Below are 19,894 nucleotides of genomic sequence, written 5' to 3'. Positions count from 1 at the left end.
CAAATAGATGGGGAAATAATGGAAATGGTGACAGACTTTATTTTCTCGGTCTCCAAAATCACTGCAGATGGTGGCTGCGGCCATGCAATTAAAAGACGCTTGCTCCTTGGAAGAAAAGCTATGACAAACCTAGACAGCATATTAAAAAATAGAGACGTTACTTTGCCAACAAAGGTCCATCTAGTCAAAGCTATGGTTTTCCCAGTAGTCATGTATGGATGTGAGAGTTGGACTATAAAGAAAGCTGAGCACGGAAGAATTGACGCTTTTGAACTGTGGTGTTGGAGAAGATTCTTGAGAGTCCCTTGGACTGCAGGAAGATCAAACCAGTCAGTCCTCAAGGAAATCAGTCCTGAATATTCATTGGAGGGACTGATGCTAAAGCGTCAATACGTTGGCCACCTGATGCTAAGAACTGACTCATTGGAAAAGATCCTGATGCTAGGAAAGATTGAAGGCAGAAGGAGAAGCAGACGACAGAAGATGAGATGGTTGGATGGCATCACCGACGCGATGGACATGAGTTTGAGCAAGCTCCAGGAGTTGGTGATGGACAGGGAGGCCTGGTGTGCTGCAGTCCATGGGGGTCGCAAAGAGTCGGACACGACTAAGCGACTGAACTGAGCAGAGGAGAGGGGTAGAAGCTCTGGATGGATGACAAAATATGTGGCACTAAGTGACCATGAAAGGAAGATTAGAACTGGTAAAGAATGATCTTGAGTGGCATCATCCGGAGCCTGACAGGCAGCCCTGAGGGCAGACAGTCACATCCCCAAATGCGTTTCTGGAAAATATTAACAGCACATCTAAGTGGAACAAGACATTGAACAGAGAGCTCAGCCAGTATGCTTTTGTAGAGACAAATGGAAAGCCGACTAGGAGCACCCCCCAATATTAGTAGTGCAATCTCGGACGGGTTATCAATTCCTTGGCAGGGCTGTGGCAAGGATTAAGATAACAGGTATCACGTGTGGCCTCTTTGTAAGAAGTCACTAGCTTACTGCCGGGACTTTCGGGCGGGTGGCCCCCAAGGTCACTCCACCCCGGGGCACCCCTAGCCAGGCTGCGGCACCAGCGGGGATATCTTTCTGCGTCCCCGCCTGCCCCTGTGAACCGCAGGAACACAAAAGCATGCACCCGGACTCCGCCACTAGGCGCTGAGGCTGTGCGAGGGGCTCAGAGCCTTTTCCTCTTGATTGGGCGGGAAGAGACCGGGGTGGGACGTAGGCAAAGGAGGAGGCAGGGATTGGTTGATCCCAGGAAGAAGGTGGGGCCTTGACGCGGGAGGGAGGCGGGCCCGGAGTCTCCAGAGGCTCCGTCTATTGGTCCCGCCCCCTTACTGGAATTCCGGCCCGCGCAGGTAAGGCCGAACCTTTAGTGAAGCCGTCGTACGTCTAGTAGTTCTCCCAGCAACCGGTGACGCACCGGCGTGAGGCAGGCCACTGGCCAACACGGGAGAGCGGGGCTGGAGCGTGACCCTCAATCCCGAGGCACCTCCCAGTTCCCCCCACTAGGCCGCCTCGCGCTCCTTCCCTCCCTTCCCCGCCACAGTCCCGCAATCCGGGAGGCGGGGGTCAGCGACCCAGCTGAGTGGGAGCCGCGCGGTGTCCGAGGAGCCAGTCGGCGACCGGTGAGGGGACCGAGGGGCGGGAGGGAGGGTTAGCGCGGGGCAGCCATCCCCAATTGTCGCCCGGCTTTTTCCCTCAGCTTCGGGCGGCCAGCGTCTGCCGCAGTGAAGAACGCCGCCCTGGCAACTAGTGACGCAGAGGCCCAGCGGAGCAAGGGATTGGCCGGCCCGCGTCCGCTGCTGCCGCGCGGCCTGCTCCTCCCAGGCCTTGCCCTCCGTCTGTCCTCACCAGTCTTCCCGCTGTGACCTTCGTTGCTGGCGGCCCCACGACGCAAATATCGCCAGGCTGAGTCCGAAAAAAAAGGGCAGCGGCAGCCTCCGGGTCCCGACCATATTAAACGCCCCCTACTCTACACTACGTTTTTGGTACCCTGTCTTGCCCTTCGGGTGGGCTGGCGCCTAGAGCAAAGAGTTGAGATAGGCCCAGGGATGGGAAATTTCGTCCTAGGAGAATCTGACCAGCAACTCGTGACGAAAACTAACTGACGCGCCCGGGATTGGCTGCGCTGCGGAGGGGGGCCAGGGAAGGCGATCTGCTCAGGTGCGGCGTTCTTCATTCCTCGAATAGTTGTTCTCAGCTCCCGTTAAGTGCTAGACACCAAGCCTTAAAATGTGTAATCAACGTCAATGCTTACTCTAAGCCCCCGGTGTTTGTCGAGGGTCTGCGAAAGCCCCACACTTCTCTAATCCCATTAAGTAGGGTTCTTTGCGGGGGTTGGGGGCAGTCGGGGAGGAGAAGGCCTTGAAAGGTTTTGCAGAACGTTTAGGATGCTTAGGAGGTAGGAGTCAGACCCCTTTTTCAGAGTTCCTCAAAACTGTCCTGGGAAGAGTAAATCCTAAAAACTCAGCAACTGCCGTTCTCAGACTTTACACCTACCTCTTTTCGTGGGAGACGTTATAATAGTTTCCTCTACTGAGTTTTCTCAGGCAGGAGTGTTAGGCACACGACTCCCCTGTCCAAGGTCACACAGCCAGTCATGGAAGACCCAAAACTTGGATACTTGGCTCTCTAGTTACCCTACAGAGGTTACAGTTCCTAGTTAGTAAACCAAGGCTGAGTATTTGCAGTGTATGCAGGGGATAGGGCTATGGAGGATAAGATGACTAGAGAGAGGCACTCTCCTCCAGGAACCTAATGCTTGAAAGAATAGCATTCCAGATTAATACATCATTTTTAAAAAGCATTAGATGCCTTATGTGTGCCCAACTTATTGCTAGGCCCAGGAGGAATGCAAACCACCTTATAGTCCTTCCCCTCATCCCACTTCTGGGCTCCTCTGGCTCTTCTGAGCTGTAGTCTTGCCCAAGTGTCAAAGGAACATAGAGAATAAACTATTCTGCTATGTTCTCTCCCTGTCAACATACATACCTTCTCCACACTTCCCAGATTTCACAGGAAAAATCTTTGTGAAAAAAAGTTGCAAAAGAATCTGCTTGGATCATGATCAGGCTTGGGCAATTGAGGGGAAGGGGGAACTGTCATTTCTGTTTCCACCAACTCTTTAAACATGTCAGACTGGATCTGAAGCTGGAAGAGACAAGGTCTTTTAAAATATTGGACCTTGTTTCTGTTAAGGGAAAGAGGGAAGTGAGGAGTGACCACTCTGCTGCTCTAGATTTCATACCCCATCCTCACTTAGAAAAGAGACTGAAACCTTTCCAGAGTGGACTGGGAATCACTCTTTAATGATACTTTCACTGATTATTCAGAATAAAGCCGGGGGCGGGGGGTGGGCTGGAGGAGTGGAGGTGCTCAGTAGGGTTTCTCTGCGGACGGATTATTGGGGCAGAGCATTGAATGAAGAAGGGAAAGGGCTTTCAGGTAGAAAGAACTACAAGTGGAAAAGACCCAAATCAGGCTCCAGTGGGCCAGGGAAACTTTTCCATCCATCCAATTCCTCCCTCCTCCTCCTCCCAGCAGTGAAAAGTGTATCATTTGCTTCATAATGGATGTAAAATTTCATCTGCCTTTAGGGGTATCTCGGAGTCCTTGAGACTACACTGTCATTAAGCCTGGGGCAACAGAACAGACTTTAGGGCTGGGACTAGGGTGGGGTTTAAGTATATAGAGAGAGGCCAGCAGAAGAGTCTTCTCTCCCAAATTCAGCTACCACTCTCCAAACCACTTCTAAGGCCAACGGTTTCCTTTCTCATACCAGGATTGCAAAGAATCGAATGCAAAGCACAAGTGAGCCCAACTCCCATGGCAGCCTGTGAGGTCACCTGGGACTTCCTGATCTGCTACTATCAACTGGCCGGGGCCAGGGGGCTGGAGACTATTAGGGAGAATCAGAGACAGGCCTCCTGGCCTGCCATCCCTTTCCTGTCCCTGGACCCACTTGCCACCCGAGTGGCTCTAGAAAAGCTCACACCGCAGGGGAACCTTAGGTCACACAGGGGTACCCAGTAATACCCACCCCAAAGGACTAGTGGGAGGAGGAAAGTGGTACATACACAGGAACATACGAGAGCCATTCCATACTGATGCTAGTAACAACTAGGAGAGTAGCAGAGATAGGCTTTGCACTAGTCACAACCCCAAGTCCCAAACAGATCTACATGGCACTATAGATATTCACTTTCCTGAAGAGCAAATGGACCCTCTGGAGGGTGTGGCCAGAGCCCTACATCTTAGGAGACGAGAAGAGTGGCCATCTTCTCTGGTTCTAAGGGCCAGGGAGGTTAGTGGCCTTTCCGTGCAGTCCCCTCCAGGGACTGTGAGGTGGGGCAGCCTCCCTTTGTATGTGTTCCAAGCCATTTGGCCCTCAAACCCACATCTGCATCCAACTCTGGCTTAAAGATGGAGGAATTTTGAGATGATCATTCACCTCTTCACAATGCCCCAGAAATGTTGACCTGGCAGAAAAGATAACCAGGGAGGAAAATCTTTATTCTGACTGAACAGTACAACTCAGAAGAAAAAGAACTACACTTCTCTCACAGAAGATTGTTAGTAAATGTACTAAATCCTGATTTAGTCCAACACTCCTGTGAACCATTAGATATGACATGAAATGCTGGCAATATCTACTAAGAAACAAATACGTTTTGTGGTAAACGAAACTCAGAAATGTATTGTGATGTTAAGTTTTGCCATTAGCTTATCTTCTTAGTACTTGTCTTTTATTAGTTACATATAATAAATCTGTTAAGTATTAAATACTTGAAAGCTACTAAAATTAAACAACTAGGATTTTTTGTAAATTCACACATAATTACCCCCTTCCCTTGTACTTATTTTTTTCCCCAGGGTCAAAGAAATTTGGTGGTATAACACTTCAAAACTCAATCAGGAAAATGATGGTTAGGACAGTCTGGAAATTGTTCTGTTGTCAGGGTAATACTTTTTTTTTTTTTTTTTTCAGATTTTCTTCCAGGCATAGACCGTTTCCTTCAAGGGCAAGCTCCAGTATGGGGTAAGGTGAACAGAAGTGAAACTTGAAGGATACACCTTGACACTCAAGCACCAAACCTGCACCCTAGACCAGGGTCTCTTATTCCATGTCTGTAATGGGGCAAAATGGTATCTTTGTTTATGTCATTTATGTGTGTGTGTTTATGCTTGTACATTTGTCTTACCTTCCTTGGACATGTACCCTTGAAAGCGGTAGACTGGTAGAGGGTTCGATCCCAGAAATTTGGCCTGAGAGGTGCCAGGGTCTCCAGAGACACTCAGGTGAGGGGAACACTCACTAGGACATAAGCCTTGCTTTCCTTGGCATTTGGGATCAACCACTGACCCCTGAGAGGTTTTATTCACACGAGAGCAAACATTACTTTGATTTTGATCAGTTAGAATCAACAACCCAAGCAGGTGTCTGGGCTGAAAACTCCTTCTGGGAGAACCAAGAGACTCACTCTAAAGTCTGTTCTCAGGTCTGCAGAGGTCTCTTACTCCTAATTACAGATTTTAAAACTCTTTGAATAAGATGACCAGGATTTAAAATATTCCTGTGCACCTCCCCCACCCCATCTCCAAAAACAAGTATGGGCTGGGGCAAGTTGGAGGGATGTCGTAGATGAACCATAATTTAGAATGTAAATAAATGCTGAAGGTGAGTGAATGATCTGTGATACTCTTCTTGTTGTTTTTTATACTTGAAAATATCCGTTTAAAAAATACCTCTCTTTCAGGAAATGTTCCCTTCTCTCTTCTTGCATCTGTCCTCTCTGCTCAGTTTAAAATCACATTTTCCCTCTTATTTTATCCCTCCTGCAGGGCACAGCACACCCTGCTCCAGAGGCACAGAGAGAGAACATCCTACATCAGCCACTCCTGCCCAGTAGTACGGAGGGGAGCAGAAGCTTCAGAGCCCACTCCTGCAGGTCTGTAGCTTAGCTTTAAAGGCTTTTTTAAATTGACTCCATTTGCATCCAGAAGATTAGAACCCCATCTGTGGGGTGTTTTAACCACAGCTCTGGAAATTTAGAGTTGCCATCTGCTAATAAGAAAATGACTGATGACTATTGTTTACTTCCTATCTCTGATCTGTTGGGTGACATGGCTGTAATTGATAGTGACTATACCTGTCTCCCATGTCCCACTGAACTGAACTGGGGACAGAGCCATGGGTCTTGAGGCAGTCAGTGGTGAGGCCAGCCAGGTTAGGAGAGCAGCCCCATTTGTGCTTTAGATAGAGGGCACAGGAAGTTCTGTGCACAAATGCTGATCCTACTCATGGACAGCCATCTGGGCCAACTTGTCAGAAGGATTCAGGGATACCATTTGAGATAAAGAGAATAGCAGAGCAGATTTCATCCCCATAAAGGGGCTTCTTTGCTACTTCAGGTTCTCAGATCCTTGGAGCTGGGGTAGTGAGGAAAGTCTGCAGAATGTTTGCAAACAACTTGGATGCCCTGAGAATCAGAAAGGATTTTCCTTCTTCCTTCCCCGCCCTCCCTAGAAATTTGAAAAGCACTTCTTCAGTAATGGGCTGCCCTTGTGGCTCAGCTGGTAAAGAATCCGCCTGCAATGTGAGATACCTGGGTTCGATCCCTGGGTTGGGAAGATCCCCTGGAGAAGGGAAAAGGCTACACACTCCAGTATTCCGGCCTGGAGAATTCCATGGACTACAGTCCATGGGGTTGCAAAGAGTTGTACACGACTAAGCGACTTTCACTTCACTTTCTTTAATAATACCATCAACTTTTGATAATATTCTTTTACCCCTTTCCTGGGTCCTGAGTTGCTTCACTTTCTTAAGGTTAGGCCAGGGAACTTGGAGACTGTGCCCTGGTGTGGAGTGACTGCTTATCAGGTGCTGTCCAAGGCCAAGGAGCCATACTTCCGTTTTGTCAAATACCTTCCCTTGCTCAGGTCCCAGCCATTCCTGAGCCTGTTGCCTGGGCTGCTGCTGCTTGAGGGGGTTATGCTTCACCACTTCCAGTCTAGGCCTGGCTCAGTTCACATTGGTTACTCAGGAAACCCTGAGTCTTTGGAAGGAGGCTTTGATTGGTTTAGGCCTAGGGGACTTCTCATTGCCCATCCCTCCTTGGTCATTTCCTAGTGCATGACCAGGCTGGGATCCCTGGTCTAAGGCTATAAAACAAGCTGGACACTCTTCCTCCTCTTCTGAGCACTGTACTGGAGGCAAACTTCCCTCTGAGTCCCTCCTGCCCTTCCTAGTGGCACAAGGACACACGCCTCCCTGGCCTATATTTCTAGGACTCCCATGGTTTTGCCTCCTCTCTTGGAGAATGGAATTCAAGAGATGACCTAACTGAGGGAGCTACAGAAAACAGGGAGCCTGTGCTTGACCCTCCATTCCCCAAGGTGTAGCTGTCATAGGTGTTGCTGAAGCTCACAGTGACCTTCTCTCTGCAGGGCTCATGGTACATGGTAAACCTAGCTGCAGCCCACCTCTGAAACAGCCACAGCACCTGCCATGAGAGAAGGAACCCTGGAATCTACAGACCAATTTTCCAGGTCTCTCTTTCCCTTTGCTACTGTTCCCTTTCTATGCCTTAAAAATAACGCAGATGGAGAAGGTGGACTCCAGAGTGTGAGTGGCACTCTGCACCCTGAGGGCTCCCAACCTGGCCCTCACCATGTTCGCTGCCTCAGAGGTGGCAGCGGGCAGACCTTATGGGTGCAGTGAGTGTGGCAAGAGCTTCCGCTACAGTTCAGTGCTGCTGCGGCATGAGCGCGCCCACAGTGGTGACAGCAGCTTCCGCTGCCTAGAGTGTGGTGAGCGATGCGCAGAGGCCTCAGACCTCCGTGCACATAGACGTACTCACGCGGGCCAGACGCTCTACATCTGCAGTGAGTGTGGCCAGAGCTTCCGCCACAGCGGCCGCCTTGACCTGCACCAGAGCGTACACAGACGGCGCATCCGCTCCTGCCGCTGCCGAGCTTGTGGTGGATGCTTTCCACACCTCCCGGCTCTGCTGCTGCACCGGCGCCGCTGGCACCCTCCTGAGAGGCCCCGCCGCTGTCCGCTGTGCCCTCGAGCCTTCCGCCAGAGCGCGCTGCGCTTCCACCTGGCACGGGCGCACCCGTGGGGAACACCAACTGTGCCTGCTGACACACTCCACCGCTGCACACAGTGCTCGCGGGCCTTCCACAGTGGCGCTGGACTTCGGAGCCATTTGCGTGTCCACGCAGCTAGGAGCCCCAGTGACTCCACACTTCGGCAGCCAGGTGCTTTGGACACACACCAGTGTGGTGTGTGTGGCAAGAGCTTTGGCAAGAGTTCCACGCTAACGCGACACCTGCAGACGCACTCGGGTGAGAAACCTTTCAAATGCCCGGAGTGCGGCAAGGGCTTCTTGGAGAGCGCCACACTGGTGCGCCATCAGCGCACACACACTGGCGAGAAGCCTTACGCCTGCAGCGACTGCGGGCGACGCTTCAGTGAGAGCTCCACGCTGCTGCGCCATCGGCGCAGCCATCAGGGAGAGCGGCCACATGCCTGTGCCACATGTGGCAAGGGCTTCGGGCAGCGCTCTGACCTGGTGGTGCACCAGCGCATCCACACAGGTGAGAGGCCCTTCCCATGTACTGAGTGCGGCCGCTGCTTCAGCGACCGCTCAGACCTCACAAAGCACAGGCGCACCCACACAGGTGAGAAACCCTACCGCTGTGAGTTGTGCGGCAAGTGCTTCACATGCGTCTCCAACCTCAATGTGCACCGGCGCAACCATGCTGGCCACAAGCCCCACAAGTGCCCTGAGTGTGGCAAGGCCTTCAGTGTGGGTTCCAAGCTGGCACTGCACCGCAAGACGCACCTGGGCGAGCGGCCCGCGGAATGTGCGGAGTGTGGCAAATGTTTTAGCCACAGCCGCTCCCTGTCACAGCACCAGCGAGCCCACAGGCGTGCTCATGCCTCCACTGCTCCTGCTGCCGCTGCCACTCAGCCCAAGGCAGGCACTGCACTCATAGTTGCTGGGCAAGCAGGACAGGAAAAGCCAGGGCGTTTTTTGCCTCAGTTGAGAGAGACTTGTTGAGATTTCTCTGGAGTGGGCTAGACAAGCACTCATACAATGCCACAGAGACGGTGGGACAACTTGCAGAGGTCTGTGGAAAGACAGCATGGCCTATCACCTTTCTCCATCTCTTGGTAGAACTTCACCTGGCTTCTCACTGTGCCCCTACACCTACAACCCTTGTCAGCTCTTTGCCTGTTCTCAGTCCTTCCTTCTCCCCCTCTAAGGTGTAGGTGCAGTGAAAACCTCTCAGACCCCACGCGTAGAACAGCATCCAAGTATTGGTGTGACGAATCCCTGCTGCTGTGCTCTCAGGTCTTGCCTGTCTTCCCATCATTGTTCTGTCTTCTCTTATTCCATCTCCTTTTTGCAGCCTGAGTCCCCTCTACCTTTTCTTTCTGGGTACTTTTGGTATCCTATCTCTTCAGGTAATGACTATAGATGTGGCTAGAGTCACATCCCACCAGCCTTGTGGTCTTCTCGCCTCTTCCTTTCACTTGGCTGTTAGTCTCTTGCTGCTTTTTCCCTCAGCTTCTGAGAGATGGGAAATTTGCAGAGAAATAGTGGAAGAGCTCAGTTTTCTGAAAGATATCTCCACATCAGAAGCACTTAGAGAAGTGCTTCACAGCATGTAAAGGTGGGCATGAGCCCTCAGCATGGCTGCCCACCTGTCTCATGGGACAGACCTGTTGGTGTACAGATCAGGGTGCTTCTCAGGATAGTGTTCTCGAGGTAGGGGACATTAGCCTGGGATCTGAGATAAGACCACATGGGTCCACAAAGCTGGGCACTGCCAAGTGGAGTGAGAATGCTATGTACAAATCACACTTGGAACCACAGGAAAACAGCTCCACAGAGGCCACAGTGCAGGGTTGAAAATTCCCTGGAATTGGCCTTTTTTTTTTTCTTGCAGGTGGTGAAATAAAGAATTGTTTGAGTTCTAGATGCCAAGAGCTCCCTTTGTTAAACCTGAGGCTGCTGTATTCGCAAACACCAAGAGTCACCCAAGAAACAGGCCCTTTCAAAAATCAAGGTCTCTGGTCCCTTCCCAGGCTAGCTCAGCAACCTTGGATGTATATAGCCCCCTCATTTTTGCAGTGGAAGGCAAGACTCTTCAGGGGCTCCTATACATCTGGTTGTCTTGGTTGACAAAGAATACAAATGTGGCCCAGAGTCACATACCTCTAATCCTTCTCCAGCCCATCCCTCTGGAATGACCTAGTGATCACACCCTGCCTTACTTGAAGGCAAGAGTGTGTGTGACTCTCCACAGAAAAAAGGGAAGCCAAAGTGAATTGGGAAAGAAAGCTGGGTCCTCACAGTGGGGGCAGGTCGGGGGCTGCAGAGAGAGGAACAGGACCTGCACTTAGGGTGCACTCAGGCACATTCCAGCAGAGCCTGTTTCTTAAAGAATCAAGATTTCTGTACCTCAGGTGCCAAAATACTCACTCTGCCCACACAGGTCTATGTAAAATACTGGGTTTATTCTGTCCTTTAGAAAGACTCAAGTAGCCTGGCTCCCCTAAAATCCGGTCTTGCCCCTGCCCTGCATTCCCCATCACCCTAGTTCCTGGACACCAGGCATCTGGCCCTTCTTGCTCCTTTCCAGTCCCTGGATCCCCCAAATTCTGGAGAATACTTGCTGCTAAGGGAGCAGCATGGGAGCCTGAGGAGCCAGAGAGGACCTGGATCCTTCACTGGCCCCCAGGGATGCAGAGGCCAAGATGCTGGAACAGGAATCCAGTGGACCAGATAGTTCTTGTGGGGCCAAGAGCAAGGCAGGGTGGCTTTTGCTGCGATGAGCTGCAACACTGTCTGGCTTCTCAAAGCGCTTGCCACAGAACTCACAGGGGAATCGCAAGGCAGCCACTGTCTCTGCGTGCTTGCGCCGGTGCCAATTCAGGGATGCCTTCTGGCGGCAGGTAAACCCGCAGATCTCACACCTAAATCAGGGGGAGCAGAGTGAGAGAAGGTGCCTCAGCCCATCTTGACTTCTCCAGGGGTTCCTCCTGGTCCCAGCTTCCCAGGTTTCCTTCCAGCACCTCCCCACTTCACCCCACACCAGGCTCCCTTCCCCACACTCACTGTAGGGGTTTCTCTCCAGTGTGGATGCGCCGGTGGATGACCAAGTTGCTGCTGGTGCGGAAAGACCGGGCGCAGAACTCACAAATGTAGTCTCGGGTGTCTGTGGGCATATAGGGTATAGCCAAGCATCCATCCCCAAACTGAGGCCCTCCTTGGCCCACCCCTTCCAGTCCTCCAAAGGAGTACTGTCCCTATTTAGTCTGCATGTCTCCCTCCTCCCAGCCCCACAACAGTGCCCTGTGACCTGACAGACACCATGTGGGTATCAAGAGCCAATCCCCTCTCCTTTCTCCCTGAACCCGCCTGCCAGCTCTTAACAGCACCTGCCCATTGCCCATCTCTAGCAGTTCTCACAGGCCTGGTATGGTTTTTCTCCTGCACCTCCTGCAGCAGAGGAGACAGCCATCCTTTCCATGGCATCCTGTAGTCTTCTGCCCAACCACCGCTCTGTATATCCTGCCATCAGACCACACACACATGTACCTATAGCCTTCATCCCCATCACTAACTTGTACTCCACACAACTCCTGCTCCAGGCTCTCTCCTCAGTCACTACCACTGATGTCAATTTGTTTTCTACATGTCCAGCCCTCACTCTCCTGGTTCCCAGACCCTCACTAACCTGGCCCCCCCACCCTCCTCAGCCACCACTCCCAGGTTATGCACCATCACTGCACCATGTAGAAATTACAATTTCAAGCATCCTAGTTCCAGTCATCCTTTGTCCTGTTACAGTAATCCCACAACTCCAGGCCGCCAGTTCAGTGGCCCACTGCCTTCCCACTGTCTCCTTCCCTTCTCTGTGATGAGTCCATTTCCAAGGCATCTTCATGGCCTTCCTTCACTTCACCTGTCTCTCTTTTCCTCAGCTATATTTTCCTGGTTAAAACCCAACTCAGGATAAACACAACACTTGGTTGCTCCAGGCCTGCACATGTGTGTTGAGCAGGACAGACAACCAACTCCCCGATACCCCACCTTGGGCTCTACTTTCATACACAACTACAAGTCAAGCCTCCCCACTGCCCTATCACAGTACCTCTGCATTTCCTTGATCAGTTCACTCTCCCACTTTCTAGAGTCCAGAAGGGCATTTTGCACATGACCTCCTCTTTCTACCAAACTCACTCAGCAATAACCTCATTTTATAAGTCACCCAGAAGAAAAGAGCCGGGAAAGAACGCCCACATCCTCCCCTCACCTAATCCACCAGGCAACTTGCTTTCTGTGCCCATATATGTGAATAGTTCCTGCTTCCCTGTGGCTGCCTTCCAACTGTGCCCAGACACACCCCCTCCTCACTGACTTAAGGATGCCCAACCCTGGCATCAGCAAGCCTCTCCTCTCTGTGGGATCATCTCTGTATGATCCTGCCCTCCAGCTTATACCTACTTCTCTGCTTGCCTTCACAGCAGAACTCGAAAGAGTTGTCCGTACTTGCTGTCTTCACTTCCTCAGCTCTTCTCTACTCCAGACCCACCCCCTGCTGGCTGCTATCTCCCTTGTCACATGCCATTTTGTCATCTGGTCAAGGATAGCTTTCCACTACCCTATCTGGTGGCTTGTCCACATCCTCATCTCACTCAGCTTGGCAGCACTGGCATAGGTCACCCGTCCCTCCTCCCTAGAGCGCTTTCTCCACTTGGCTCCTCGGATACTGCTCTTCAGCTGCCTCCCTGGCCCCTCTGTAGCTGACCTTCCCACCTGCCCTGCTCAGACCTCTTCTCTACCTATGTTCACTCTCTCCCTGTAGAAACACTCCACCCACAGCTCTAAACACCACCCAAGTGCTCATGATGAACATTTTTTTCTTTTTTACCCAACAGCTCTGAACTTCAGATTCATGTTTTCTAGAACACCTGATTAGCATGTCCCAGATAAAATGTCATGTCCCTTTCCTGAAGCCTGCTTATGTGTCATTTTCAGGGAATCACATCACCTTCTATCCAGGTGCTCAGGCTCAAGGCTTTTTCCAAGTCCTCTGACTCTACAGTCCCAACCATGGACAATCTGTTCTACCCACAGTAGCCCGGGATCCACCTTCACTCACTCGTCAGTCTCCAGCTACTTCTCACCGACTCTCCAGGTTGCCATTACTGTGCTGCACATTTCTGCAGTCCCTCTATTCTTCATATGGCAGTCACAATGCTCCTTTTAAAATCAGTTGTGTCCCTCCCTCCAACATACCAGTGCCCATCACACGTGGCCAGGAGCCAAGCCATTGTGAAGATGGTTTTGGAGGCCTCTACTGCCTATTTGACCTCTCTTCCTTTCTAACCTCCTGTCTTCCTCTCCATTCCTGGATCATGCTTGGAGATGCTAGTTTAGGATCCTCTCATGAGCTGCCTGTGGGTATGGCTAAGCCTCCATTCTCTCTTCACTTAGGTCTTTGCTCAAAGCACCTTTCACAGCTCTTTGTGGCCCAGTGTCAGTAGAGTGGACATCTTACAAGGTGAGTACTGCCTGCTTTATTCACTGCCGAATCCAAGCACTTATAACAGTTTAAAGCAGGCAAGATCTCAACAGAAAGAGAGTGCAGGATGAGTGTGTGAATGAAGAGTTATCCCAGAGCAATGTGACAAAACCTGCAGATAAGAGGTGATGGGCCTTGTAGGGGAGGGGAAGGTACCCACAGTGGGAGGTGACAGGACCCACAGTGGGGAGATGAGAAGGCATTTCCACAACTCACCACTGTGCAGCTTCACATGCTCCTTCAGGTGTTTCTTAAAGTTAAAGGACTTCCCACAGGCCGGCTCTGGGCAGGAGAAGGACTTTTGGTGGATGTGCTGGTATTTCTTGTGGTGCTAGGGAAGGAAGCACATGGTTTTCTCAGGGAGACCACCAGAGCTGACCCAGAAGGCAGGCTCTTCTGCCCTCTTCCTTAGCAGTTCTTGTCACCGCCTCACCTATGGTCCAGTCCTCACCTATATGTGAGCACCCCAATCCCATCCCTTCCTGATACCACCCTGCCCTTACTCTGCCCTGCCCTCAACTTCCATTATCTTACCTTCTTGTCACAACATCACCCTGCAATGCCCAGTTCCCTGAACAAAATGCAGTGCTGCTGACATTCCTGGTTCCCTAACTATATATTTGCCATCTGCCAGGGATGGGAACACATTTTGGGTGGTTATGATTACTCTCCTTGATATCAATATCAATGCCCAACAGTGTCTCTCAGAAGGCCTACATTTTATTAATAGCTCACCATGGGATTATATCATTTTCTCCTAAATGTGCTTTGGAAACACACTCTCTCTCAACTTGGAACACTTTTAAGGGTAGTGTGTTCTTCAACCTTAACTCCCCAAGTATTTCTAGGAAATATTTCTCTTTTTATCTGGTCTAATTTTCACATCCTGGCTCACTAAGCTGCATGGGCTTTCCCTTTCTCCATAATCCCATTTCCCCATATTTAAACTACTGCTGGAAGCTACTTCAGTCTCCTTCATTAATAGACTCAAATATGTCTGACCAGCCCTGATGTTCTTATCAAAAGCCTAGAGCTTTGCAACCACATGGGAACCTTCCCCTTCTCCCAAATCCCATCCACCCAGGCCTCACCACCCCTCTGGTCTAGGGCCCCCCAGCCTCAGAGCCCTGTGAGAGCTCTCGCTGAGTGTGGGGCTTGGACTCTTCTGTCTCTGTGCCTCAAATCTCTCCTGTAGTAAGGCTGAGGACAAGACTGTCTCCTAAACCACCCACATGAGCCAGCAGAGCAAGGCAGCCCAATGGACTGAGGAACCCTAGCACCTTAACACATTAATGAGAAGCCTTCGGCAATGCTTAATCTTTCTGTGTTCCTTGGTTTCCTCATCTGCAAAGCAGGAATAGTATCAGTGCCCACTCCACAGGAATGTTGAGAAGATCAGAAGACTCGACACATATCAAGTGCTTAGAACAGTCACCAGCACCTCAAAAGCCTGAGGAATGCCACCATTATCTCCATGTGGCCAACAGAGGGCCTGTGCAACAAGCACAGTGGCAGCAGCTGTGCCCCTGAGGCTTGGTTTCCTGCCTTATCTACCAGTCACCTGGATTAGTGATTATAAGTGTAGGCAAGCTCTGTACATCCATCCCAACCCTTCTCTCCCTGGCTCTGAATTCCCTCCACACCCCAGGTTTCTTTACCTCAGTTTCTCCTTCAGCCCTCCTCCTCCACCCACGAGGCTACACAGAATCCAACCTGTACCCTCACATGCTCACATTCAAATACTGCCGGTTTGAGAAGATCCTTCCACAGCCAGGGAAGTCACAGGGCAGCAGCTCTCTTCTGGCAGCTTTCCTGAGCGAGGAGAACAGGAAGCGGGAGGACTCGTGCAGGCACTCCCCCACCTCCCTCCTCACCCTTCCCTACCCAGGGCCCCTTTCCCCAGTCCTACCTAATTCTCTTGGGGCCAATCTGAGCAGTGTCCTCATCCCATGCCGAGGCCAGAGCAGACTGAGCCTGACTCCCAGGGCTATGGGCAGCAAAGAGGGAGCGGAGGGCCTCGAGGGAGGGCCATGTCCCAGGACGCCCCTGCCCTCTGTCTCAGCCATCAGGTTACCTGGCCAGGGGCTCAGTCTGCTGGTCTGCTTGAGGGGTCCCCCTGAGCTCTGGCTGTATCCTGACTTCTACAGGCCTAGGAGCTCCAGAACCCAAAGAGGATGCTGATGAGGATGGCGAAGCAAGAGGAGCTGGGACGGCTGCAGGGGCCGGGGGTATCTCCCCATCCTTAGGTGCATGGGTGACAGGGGAAGGGGGTGGTTTGGGGACATCTGGCTCACTGCTGAAAGGAGAATGAAGAGGAGGGCATTATCTCATGGATCCTCAGCCAGCCCCAGCCCAACCCCAATCCCTAAATTGCAAAGATCCCAAACTCACTTTCCACCCAGTTCAAAATCTCTAGTTCTTTCTGCCTTCCCCAAAGCCTACCCTGCCCTCTCCACCAACAAGCCACTCCCTGAAGTCTGCAAAGCAAAGCTCTGAGTGCCCCCCACCCCAGCCACCACCCACCCCCCACCCCCGACTAGCCCACTCTGGTTCAGCATCCTCCCTCAGCCCCAACTTGCTCATCTGGGGAGGAGCTGTAGGTCCAGGGACTAGCATCACTGAGCATCTCCTCTTCATCCTCCTCTTCCTCTTCCCCATCTTCTCCGAGGGATGGGAAGGTCTCCGGTGGGGGTCCCACACCCCTGCAGGTCCAAGGAAGGCAAGTGTGAAGTCCTGCTCCCTCACTTCCATTGTCCACCCAGGTCTATCTTGTCCCCCTCTCCCCAACCCCAGACTCACCTGGGCATCCTGGCCTCCTGAACCCTCTCATCACAGTTAGATTCCAAACCTGTTGGCACAGGTAAGGTCAAAAGGGAAGGAGTTCTATACTGGAGGGATGAGGACAGGTGAAGTTCTAAGACCTGAAGTGGTGGGAAGACTCTTAGGAAGAAGAAGGAAAAGGGGCACAGGCTACTGGAGTAGGAAAGACTGTTTGATTTTAGAGATGGTACATTTCACATGACCCAAAAAAAGAAACAAGTATAAAAAGGTACACTGTGAAAAGTCTCCTTTCCAATCCATACCCCAGCCACCTCAGTCTTCCTGTAGGTAACCTGTTTTCCTATATGCCCTTCCAGAAATTTTTATACATTCATAAGTACATACAAATAAATTCCTTTCTTCTCTTATTTATCCACCAATGGTAACATACAATAAATCCAATTCTGTATTCTGCTTTTCATACCTAAAAATATATTGAGGCTATATTTCCTTATCAGCGTAGAGTTTTTCCACTGAGAAAGGATTTTTGAAGAATGGGGTTCTGAGTTACACAATAGGGTTCTGAGTGCCCCTCTTTTTTTCTCCATAACTCTTCTTTCCCCCAGCCTACCTGCAGGCTCCTGCCCACTCCTGGCCTCTGGGCACCAGCTCCTCTCGTCAGTACTTGGAAGAGGGGTCGGATTTGGCTCCTCTGGAGATTTGGGGCCTGAAGAGGGGCTCCAGGAGAAGGTGTGGCCGGCTGAACACTCCCACACAAGCCCCCCATCTTGGCCCCCAGGTCCCCGCAGCCCAGGAACCAGGCTGCACTCTCGGCTGTGAGCATGAGATAGAAGCACCAGATACTGCAGTTCCTTGGGGGCCACAGGCTCAGGACCTAGAGCAGTAAAGGCAACAGTCAAGGGTGAGCTGGGAGGCCCTCTCCTCTCATCCTGAAGAGCCACATTCACAGCCCTATACCCCAACCCCCTGCTCCCTTCTCCACAGGTGGCCCCTCTCAGCTGTCCAACCCCCCCCCCCCCCCCATCTCTTCCCAAACTCACTCAAGGCGCCCTCTGATCCAGTCTCCTTAGGGAGGGTGTTTCTAGGTCACACCACTCCCTGTTGCCCCCCTCTTCCCCCTCCGGCTCCTAATTCTCTACCCCCAGCCATTCCCTACCCACCTGCACAAAGAACACAGCCTGAAGAAGTGTACCTGCCAGGAGGACAAGAGGCAGGTCAAGCAAGGGCCCATGTGGCCAACTGCCCTGGGCTCTGGCCACTCACACACTAGGGGACCAAGAGGTGGGGGAAGACCGTGGGAGCTCACAAACCACCCTGACCTTGTTTCTGAAACGAGAAATCTGCCAGTGGCAAGGAGACAGGACCACACTTGGTGTCGGGAGAGGGGATGGGTAAGGTGCTGGGTGTTGTAGCCTGGGTGCCCTCCCTCAGAACCCCTGACCCGGGCCCTAACCGATCCAACAGGAACTTGGCCAGCTGCGAGTGCAAGGAGAAGCCCAGCTGCTCCTTGAGGAGGCACCACTGCTCCATATGGCCACCCAGGCGGATGCGGTACTTGCTGCGGCGAGCATCCAACTGCCGCCGCTTCTCCCGCCGCCTGCGGGACGCGTCCGCAGGGGAGGCCGCCATGAGTACCAGGCCCTGCGGGGTGGAGGAGACGCTGATCAGATACGGGTCCAGAGGCCCCAGCTCCACCCTTTGCCCGGGCCTCAGTTTCCTCATCGGTGAACTGGGGCAGAACCAAACCACTGCAACAGCATTCGCCGCCACCGGGTCCAAACCAAGTCTGCTTACATGTCAGGGCGTATAAACCAGTGCTAGGGGGTGGGTATCGTGGGGGTGGGAGGTACGGGGACAGCATCAAAGTCAGAACGGCCTGATCCCCGGCACACTGAAGTGCAGAACTGGAGCTATGGGGTAAGAAATTTTCAACTAGGGCGGAGTCAAGGGTAAGGTAACAGTTTTATATTGAAAAAGGCCTGAGTCTTTACTGGTAAATGAGGGACGAGGTCGTTTGCACTGGAAGAGCTCCTCACAGTTGGGACGACTTGGGTAAAGCCGGGGAGGGGCGGGGGTCTGGAGGGCATCCCCCATTCCGTTCTGGGCCGCCCCACTGAACACTCACACTGCGTCGGATGGACCAATTCCTAAGGCAGCTTCCCGGCCGCCCAGAGCTCCCGCCGCGACCCACCCCCACCCCGGCCTTACCTGAGCGCCCCCACCCGCCCTCAGCCCGACTGCGCCTGCGCCTCTCCCGTGTAGCGCGCAGGCCCGGAGAGCGGCGGGAGGACAGGGGCCCACCTCGCGCGCGCCGCCGGTGTTTCTCTTTTAAGAGGAACCCGTCCCCCTTCGCGTCGGTGACTCCAGCCTGGAACTGGCTCCGGGGCTTGGGGGGAAGGGGAGAGGGGAAGGCTGCTTGCGCGCGCATGCGCATTGGCCGCTCAGCGCAACGCCTGCTGGGAGCCGTGGTTCCCATACAAACTTGCTCACGTTCCTGGCTGAACCGTGCAAATGCTGTGGAAGGTCGCTGCCCCGGCGAGCTCCTGTGTTTGGTGGCCAAAGACTTAGGGAAACGAAGTTCATAGGGCCAAGTCCTCCTCCCGTGCGCCGACCCCAGCCCCTTCAACCAGCCCAGGGATGTGGCCTCTGCAACCATTCCTACTTTGTAGTTCTTTGTCCCTCCCAATTCCCTGCTCCCCGACAGAAGTCACCTGGAGATGGGAATGGCAACCCACTCCACTATTCTTGCCCGGAGAATCCCATGGACAGAGGAACCTGGCAGCCTGCAATCCATGGGGTCGCACAGAGTCGGACATGACTTAAGTGACTGAGCACATACGCACGACAGAAGTCATCCGAAAAGTTGCCCAGATTTGCTGTGGACTATTCCGCACTTCCGTTCTCTCTTCAGTTGACTCCAGTGGAGCTTTTCTCTCTACCAAGCCACTAGAACGGGCTTTGTCAACGTCACCTGGGGCAGTCACTTTGTTAAAGGCAGTGGTCTGTTCTCTGCTTCTCTGCTGCTGCTGCTAAGTCGCTTCAGTAGTGTCCGACTCTGTGCCACCCCACAGACAGCAGCCCACCAGGCTCCTCTGTCCCTGGGATTCTCCAGACAAGAATACTGGAGTGGGCTGCCATTTCCTTCTCCAATGCATGCATGCATGCTAAGTCGTTTCAGTTGTGTCCGACTCTGTGCGACCCTATGGACAGCAGCCCACCAGGCTCCTCTGTCCACGGGATTCTCTAGGCAAGAATACTGGAGTGGGTTGCCATTTCCTTCTCCATCTCTGCTTCTCTACCCTTAAAGCAATATCTGACAATGTAGATATTTCCCTCCATGACCCCTCTCCCCTCACAGAAGCTAAACTTCTGTGACTTCACACACACCTGGTTTTCCTCCCTCCTCCCTGGCTCTTCCTTTCCTTTGTTGGATCCTCTTCAGAGGATTAGCTTGGGGTTTTTCCGTGGACCAAGTCCTCTCTCTTCTGGACTTTTTTCTTCTT

General features: G+C 52.4%; 2 protein-coding genes across 20 annotated transcripts; one reads left to right on the top strand and one right to left on the bottom strand.

The window, feature by feature from the left end:
- The first annotated feature begins 1,282 nt into the window (after nucleotides 1–1,282).
- ZNF672 (zinc finger protein 672) lies at nucleotides 1,283–13,584 on the top strand. Of its 7 annotated transcripts, none has more exons than XM_043465658.1 (5): nucleotides 1,287–1,360; nucleotides 1,708–2,168; nucleotides 4,993–5,043; nucleotides 5,847–5,953; nucleotides 7,452–9,997. In XM_043465658.1, exon 5 carries the CDS (start codon nucleotides 7,676–7,678, stop codon nucleotides 9,071–9,073), a length of 1,398 nt encoding a protein of 465 aa, XP_043321593.1. In that variant the 5' UTR covers nucleotides 1,287–1,360; nucleotides 1,708–2,168; nucleotides 4,993–5,043; nucleotides 5,847–5,953; nucleotides 7,452–7,675; the 3' UTR covers nucleotides 9,074–9,997. The 7 variants fall into 7 exon arrangements, with proteins under 7 accessions (XP_043321595.1, XP_043321593.1, XP_043321596.1 ...); XM_043465661.1 differs by lacking the exons at nucleotides 1,287–1,360; nucleotides 1,708–2,168 and adding exons at nucleotides 1,367–1,630; nucleotides 13,523–13,584 and having other exon boundaries at nucleotides 7,452–8,606; XM_043465657.1 differs by lacking the exon at nucleotides 1,287–1,360 and adding an exon at nucleotides 1,367–1,630.
- Nucleotides 10,516–18,817, bottom strand: ZNF692 (zinc finger protein 692). 13 transcript variants are annotated; one of them, XM_043465646.1, is made up of 13 exons: nucleotides 18,693–18,817; nucleotides 17,845–18,032; nucleotides 17,552–17,583; nucleotides 17,002–17,265; nucleotides 16,410–16,458; nucleotides 16,190–16,312; nucleotides 15,685–15,906; nucleotides 15,520–15,597; nucleotides 15,344–15,422; nucleotides 13,827–13,941; nucleotides 11,492–11,593; nucleotides 11,138–11,237; nucleotides 10,516–10,995 (listed from the first exon to the last, which is right to left on the bottom strand). In XM_043465646.1, the coding sequence occupies exons 2-13, from the start codon at nucleotides 18,018–18,020 to the stop codon at nucleotides 10,698–10,700; spliced, it is 1,638 nt and encodes a 545-aa protein (XP_043321581.1). In that variant the 5' UTR covers nucleotides 18,021–18,032; nucleotides 18,693–18,817; the 3' UTR covers nucleotides 10,516–10,697. The 13 variants fall into 13 exon arrangements, with proteins under 13 accessions (XP_043321581.1, XP_043321582.1, XP_043321580.1 ...); XM_043465647.1 differs by having other exon boundaries at nucleotides 18,600–18,744; XM_043465645.1 differs by lacking the exon at nucleotides 18,693–18,817 and adding an exon at nucleotides 18,517–18,610.
- Nucleotides 18,818–19,894: the final 1,077 nt, after the last annotated feature.

The sequence above is a fragment of the Cervus canadensis genome, chromosome 4 (assembly GCF_019320065.1).
Source record: "Cervus canadensis isolate Bull #8, Minnesota chromosome 4, ASM1932006v1, whole genome shotgun sequence".
NCBI lineage: Eukaryota > Metazoa > Chordata > Mammalia > Artiodactyla > Cervidae > Cervus > Cervus canadensis.
This window is presented reverse-complemented; position numbering and strand designations above follow the sequence as displayed.